We start from the raw sequence: 6,881 nt of genomic DNA, 5'->3' as shown, positions 1-6,881 counted from the left end.
TGTGTATAATGGATCGTTTGTGCTATCTTTAATGATTTATATTTTGATAATGTATATTTTTTTAGATAAAGCATATTTAATACATTTTATTTTTAATTTTAAAATAATTTTATTAATTAATTAAATACTTTAAAACACAACATATTTATTATAAATTAATAAAATTTTTTAGATTTTAAAAATAAGTTATAATAAATGCAGATTATTATTATTATTATTTAATGATTAGTGAAATGACATGTTAGTCCTCGAATTCCGTTGCATTTAGTTCGGAATATATATAATATTAAAATAATTGGGTTTAATGAAGAGAGAGTGACGTGTCAACATAGATGGGATCCATCTCCATGATCCACCGACATCCATTGAAGCCTCTCACTCCATGCTCCAGCTCATCATCATCTTCCGTCGTCCTATTTTACCATACTGCCCCTTCCTTTTTGGACGGCTTTAAATGTCTCTCTGATCAGCATCGTTCATCGACATCATCGTCACAGGCAGGCAGGCAGGTGGGCGGCACCACTACTGGCCTCCACATTGTAGGGGTAAACCCGTAATTTGAACCCTCCCGGTATATTTAATTATTAACAGCGGAAGGTATTTTTAGGATTTTAAGGCGTAACAAAATGGGAACGGGTGCGAGCGAGAAACACGCGTACTCATCCCCAGGAACAGCCAATGGCAATTGTGGTAATTAAGCGAAGAACCAAGGGCATTTACGTACATCCGCCAAACTCCTTGGCCGTACCGCCCCACCCTCCATATGACACACGTCGTCTTCGTCCGTCCACTCAAAGTAAAAACTCTCTCTCTCTCTCTCTCTGTGTCAATTAAAAAAAATAAAAATTTAAATAAATGATCTCTTTCTCTCTCTTCTGAGTTCGCTTCTTCATAATCTGGGTTGTGGGCTATTGGGGGCAAATGCACAGGACACAGAGCGCAACCCAACTGGCGGATATGGGGAAGCAAGCTGCCGCCGGCGGCGCCGGCGGCGGGAGACTGATCTCGGAGATCAAGACGGTCTTCTCACTGCTCCGGTCCAGGAAAACCACTGCTTTCGCCTACGCCTTCGTGCTGGCCTTCATCGCTTTCACTGTCTTCTTAGCTTTCGCCCCTTCTCCCAACTCTTCCTCGCCGTGGTTCATCAACATCTTCACCACTTCCAGCACTACCAACTCCACCTCGTCATCACCTTCCCCCGTTTTCTCCGACGAGGCCTACAGATCTCATTTCTCTTCCATTTTCGCCTACTTTTTCCCCAATTCTTCCCAGCAAGTCCGCAGCTCCGCCCCTCCTCCGTCGCCGATCAACGCCGCCGGATCCCGAAACGGCGCCGTTCGGCAATCAAACCAGACGCAGAGTGGGGATATTCGTCCCAAAGATGGAGTTTTTAAGGCCAACCAGAGCAATTCAGCAGTTCAGCAATCGGCTGCTTCGAACCAGACTAGGAGTGAAGATTTTCACGCCAATCAGAGCAGTTCTACAGTTCAGCAGTCGGCAGCTTTGAACCAGACTCGGAGTGAAGATTTTCACGCCAATCAGAGCAATTCTACGGTTCAACAGTCAGCTGCTTTGAACCAGACTCGGAGTGAAGATTTTCATGCCAATCAGAGCAATTCTACGGTTCAACAGTCGGCTGCTTTGAACCAGACTCGGAGTGATGATTTTCATCATGAAGTTGGAGCCTTTAAGGCCAATCAGAGCAATTCAGTTCCAAAGCCTCCACCCGATGGGAAAAACATTACTGGGTCCGCAGAGAAAGGGATTTCTCAGAATGGGGTTGTTTCGAACCTCAGTTCCTTGTTGAAGAAAGAGAAGAATGGCACCACCGGTGGGTTCCCAAATCTTCAAAAGAGTAAGGATTTGGCGGAGTCCCTGATGAACTGTGATCTGTTCGATGGGGAATGGGTTAGAGATGATTCGTATCCGCTGTACAAACCAGGGTCGTGTTCACTGATCGATGAGCAGTTCAATTGTTTTCTGAATGGAAGGCCTGACAATGGCTACTATAAACTCAAATGGAAGCCCAGGCGTTGCAGCCTTCCCAGGTACGGATTCCAATTTCGTTTTCTCTGTTCTTCAATTGGATAGGACCAGATATCGGATCTCGTTAAAGTTGTCGCTTATAAGTAGACGTCCTAGTTCAGTAACCAAATAATGAGGGATGGTTTCAAGCTTCATCTGTCGATGTAGGCATTGAGACCAACCAAACCATGTACAAATTTTGCGCTCTGTTTTCTGTCGATTTCTTCTTGTGATGTGTGTGATCCGATCCGAACACTCTTGTATTTTAATTTATTGATGATCTTAATTTCTGGGTTCTTTTCTACTGTTTAGGTGGATATTTAATCTGGTTGTGGTGTGGTATTATTACATGAATTCATACAAACATAAAACCTTCAATCTTGAATGGAAGCTGTGTAAAATGTTATGTAGATCGTTGTTGATGAGACTGCTGTATGCAGGTTGAATGGGAATCACATGTTGGAATTGTTGAGAGGAAAGAGGCTGGTATTTGTTGGGGATTCTCTCAATCGGAATATGTGGGAATCTCTGGTTTGCATTCTTCGGAACTCTGTGAAAGATCATAGCAAAGTGTATGAAGCATTCGGCCGACACCATTTTAGAAACGAAGCATCTTATTCTTTTGTATTCGAGGTAATTTGTATGCTTCCTTTTCTCTCTGTGTCTGTGATACGTTGATGATTCTGGAAATTGATTTGTTTCTTTATGTTTTGTTTGTGAATGGATCGATAGGATTACAATTGTACCGTGGAGTTCTTTGTGTCGCCATTTCTAGTTCAAGAATTTGAAACGCCGGATAGAAATGGATCGACCAAGGAAACTCTTCGGCTTGACATAATTGGGAGGTCTGCTAGCCATTATAAGAATGCTGACTTCATAATCTTCAACACCGGACACTGGTGGACTCATGAGAAGACATCGAAAGGGTGAAGTTTGTTTTTCACTTTGAACTCATGGAGAGACTTGATGCCAAGAACATAAATGAGTTCAATTTTAATCCGCCATTGGCAGAAACTAACCATCCGCAAAATATTGCAGGGAAGACTATTATCAAGAAGGTAGCCACTTGTATCATGAATTGAATGTTATTGAGGCTTTCCGGAGAGCTCTAACGACTTGGGCCAGATGGGTCGACAAAAATATAAATCCGGCCAAGACCCTAGTTTTCTTCAGAGGTTATTCAGCCTCTCATTTCAGGTAATGACATGTAACAAAGATTGTCGATGTTTTGTTCTCCTTATCTACAAATGATTACTCATCGAAGCTCGACATTCTCGTTGATCATCTATCTAGTAAATTTGTCAGCTTTATGCTTGAGATTATGCTATGCCATCGGTCTTTAAAACTTAAAAGATCAGAACAGTATGTTGAAAAAGGCCAACCGACTGTTGTTTTGATCGATCACCGGTTGATGGGTTCAAAATGAAATTCAATTTGAAAGTTGGTTCTTTGTCTTGTGCAGTGGTGGGCAGTGGAATTCCGGTGGGCAATGCGACCACGAAACCGAGCCCATTAAGAACGAAACCTACCTGAAGGAATATCCGCCAAAGATGATGGTGCTGGAGAGAGTGTTGAAAGGGATGCGCACCCATGTCTCTTATTTGAACATCACAAGGCTGACGGATTACAGGAAGGACGGCCACCCGTCGATGTACCGGAAGCAAAACCTGTCCCAACAGGAGAGGAGATCGCCGTTGATGTTCCAGGACTGCAGCCACTGGTGCCTGCCGGGCGTGCCTGACTCATGGAATGAAATTCTATATGCAGAGCTCTTGAGAAGACAACACCAGAAAGTGCAACAACTGAAGAGACCATAAGGTACACAAGCTCTCATAGAATGCCTCGAATAATTCATGGATACACCTGCATCGTATGGTTCCTCCTTGTTTCCTGGAGATATAAAACCGAACCAACCAACCAACCATCCCGGAGAAGATCCAGGGTAGAGTGTTCTTGTAGTATAAATTACGATAAATAGAACCCAAAAAAAAAAAAAAAGGTCGTCGTTACTCGAGGGAGAGAGATACGCACGTTTCAAATTGTATATCGTCGTTTTTACTAGAATGAGAGATTATCGAAAGGGTTTTGGTTTTGGTTGTTGCCCCCATATATACTCTTTGAAGCCTTAATTTAAGGGCTTGAAGATTGTAAATTGTCATTTGTTTTGTTGGCTTAGCAATAAAAGAACAATAGAATGCTCATCTATCTATCTATATTCCTTTCACTGTTCCTAAATACAGAGCTGGGAAGTAGGGTTTGGCATGAAAGTTTTAAGTTAAAGCTTGGGTGGTTGAGCTTTCTTCCCTTTTGTTTTGGTCTCTAATTTGAATCATGGGTCATGGCTGGTTGGAAGCGGGCTAGAACCTTTAGCTTGATGATGACTCATTTGTCTCTTTGTAGCAATTTCCATACTTTTCTTGGGGTACTCTTCACATGGCCACTTTTGACTTCTTGTTACCCTAATAAGATTTTGCTCAATTTGTTAGATTCGTTTGGTAGAAGACTTACAATTTTGTGTTTTCGTTATTTTGAAAACAAAACTACAATAAACAAATATCCTCGTTTGATTGCTTGTATTTGCATCCCCCTTGGGAATAGTCGGGTGACGACACGACGATTGGCAACCCCCTTGGGATTAGTCGGGTGATGACGATTGGCATGTGTTCGTAATATGCACTAGAGAGGTGGCTCATGCAAATATTATTAGAAAAAAAGAAATAGAAAATTTGAAATAAACAGTCACTTTTGTGGAGACAACAATTTTGAGTGTGAGATTATAACCTTTGTGGAGTCAATTTGACAATTTGTCGCCCTCACGGTGGCCGCATGTAAAAGCATTCAAACATAACAAGTTTAAACATCTAAGTATTTCATAGAAAATAAAGAGACATAAATACCCTTCTAAAATTCATAACACTAATTTACTACTATATTAAGCATTCCATCAAAATACATAAATATGAATATATATATATTTTAAATTTCTCAAAAAAAAAAAAAAAATGATACATATATTCAAAATTTTGTTGGTCAAAATTTACATTTTTATTTGTATATTTTTATGTTTTTTTTCAGGTGATTATATAATTTTTTTTATTATTTCGATTACATTCTTGAATTTAATTTTTAAGTCAATTTAGCTCTTGTATTTGATATTTTTTTTGTGTGGCAAGTCAATTTTTTTTTTGTTTTGATTAAATTTATAAACTTATATTTTTAAATTAATTTAATTATTATTTTTTTGTGTAAATAAAAAAATAAAGTGAGATAATAAATTATATGTCACACTTTATTCACGTCAAAATACAAGAATTAAATTGACTCAAAAATGTAAATTTAGAGATGTAATTAAAATAATGAAAAGTTTGAATTGTCACACGAAAAAAAAGATCAAAGTATAAGAGTTAAATTGACTAAATAATATAGGTTTATGTGTGTAATAGGGACAACGGAATGTTCGAGTAATCACAAAAAAAAAAATTGAAAATATATAAGGAAAAATATAAAGTTGCCAATTTTGTTAAAAGCATTTGGGTATGGGCCCAAGTGTAGTAAATTTGAACCCAAGAAATAAAAGAATTTAAAGCAGACATCATTTGAAATTCCTGCACGGCTGCATAAACTTATCATTTATTTAAAATTTGAAATTTAAATTTTAAATCTATTATTAATTTGGTAGCATTTAGAATTGAGCTCAAATTCATCTTAAATTTAAATTCAAAAATAAAAAATTTGGGCCTGGGAAATTTCGAGCCCAATTGTTGACTGGATTAGGTCCACAACATGAAAGGTCGTCCCATGCAGCCCAAATCTATTATCTCTCTCCCTCTCTTGAGGGTGTAGATGGGCCGGGTTGAATAATTTTTTGTTTATGAATTTTGACCCAAACCAATTCGAAACAAAGATTTACAACCCAACTAAGTCAAAACAATAAAAAAATGGGTCGGATTGGGTTGATTTCTCAGGTTGGTCGTCTAGTAAAGTCCTTTTTAATTATTGTTTATAATATAATTATCAAGTCGTGTTGAAAAAAAAAAAAGATTGTCTATAATTTGATTCGACGGTCTAATATTTATTAAATAATTATCATGTTATAAAATATTAGTTATAATAAATGTATGAGTTGGGTTGGGTTAGTTTAAACAAATATTTTACGAGTTATAATTCAACCCAAATCAAAATTTTTCAAAAAAGTCCGAACCAACCCAATTCAAATTGAAATAAAAACCATATCAACCCGACCATTTTAATTGGATTACTCAAGGTATTTGGAGTGATTTGAATTTTGAACGATCCTATGTTTTAAACTCTTAATTCTAAACCCTAAAGTTACACATAACCTACCTTGGGATGCAAAACAAACACTGCATTGGATCCATTGGAACTTAGCTTTTCTGAAGTGGGCATGACATGAATATGATATTTGAAAGGAATTGGGGGCTTCCTCTTGGGCTAAACCTATATTTTTATTCATGTATTTTATATATTTTTTTGTATAATAATTCAAATTTTTAGTTGTTTTGATTACACATTTGAATTTATATTTTCGAGTCAATTTAATCTTTGTACTTTTGACATTTTTATCGTGTGTCAACTCAAATTTTTTATTGTTTTAATTACATTTTTAAATCTATATTTTCGAGTTAATTTAAGGTTTGTATTTTGATATGAACAGAGTGTGACGTATAATTTATCATTTCACTTTATATTTTGACTTAACATATAAAAAAAGGGTCAAATTATAGATATTAAATTGATTTAAAAATTAAGTTTAGTAATATAATCGAAATAATGAAAAATTCGAATCATTATATGAAAAAATATAAGAACAAAAATATAAATTTGACCAATATTTT

At 37.0% G+C, this 6,881-nt stretch overlaps 1 protein-coding gene across 1 annotated transcript; it reads left to right on the top strand.

The window, feature by feature from the left end:
• The first annotated feature begins 828 nt into the window (after nucleotides 1–828).
• LOC127789195 (protein trichome birefringence-like) lies at nucleotides 829–4,232 on the top strand. The gene is made up of 5 exons (XM_052318013.1): nucleotides 829–2,048; nucleotides 2,466–2,658; nucleotides 2,758–2,951; nucleotides 3,064–3,222; nucleotides 3,488–4,232. The coding sequence occupies exons 1-5, from the start codon at nucleotides 922–924 to the stop codon at nucleotides 3,840–3,842; spliced, it is 2,028 nt and encodes a 675-aa protein (XP_052173973.1). The 5' UTR covers nucleotides 829–921; the 3' UTR covers nucleotides 3,843–4,232.
• The last annotated feature ends 2,649 nt before the right edge of the window (nucleotides 4,233–6,881 follow it).

The sequence above is a fragment of the Diospyros lotus genome, chromosome 13, assembly GCF_014633365.1.
Source record: "Diospyros lotus cultivar Yz01 chromosome 13, ASM1463336v1, whole genome shotgun sequence".
Lineage (NCBI taxonomy): Eukaryota > Viridiplantae > Streptophyta > Magnoliopsida > Ericales > Ebenaceae > Diospyros > Diospyros lotus.
This window is presented reverse-complemented; position numbering and strand designations above follow the sequence as displayed.

What these genes read in the sequence shown, in the direction of transcription:
- LOC127789195 (XM_052318013.1), top strand. Translation starts at nt 922, where the DNA reads ATGCACAGGACACAGAGCGCAACCCAACTGGCGGATATGGGGAAGCAA. An exon ending in CTTATTCTTTTGTATTCGAG is followed by an intron (nt 2,659 to 2,757) that starts GTAATTTGTATG and finishes ATGGATCGATAG; the next exon opens with GATTACAATTGTACCGTGGA. An exon ending in CATGAGAAGACATCGAAAGG is followed by an intron (nt 2,952 to 3,063) that starts GTGAAGTTTGTT and finishes AAAATATTGCAG; the next exon opens with GGAAGACTATTATCAAGAAG.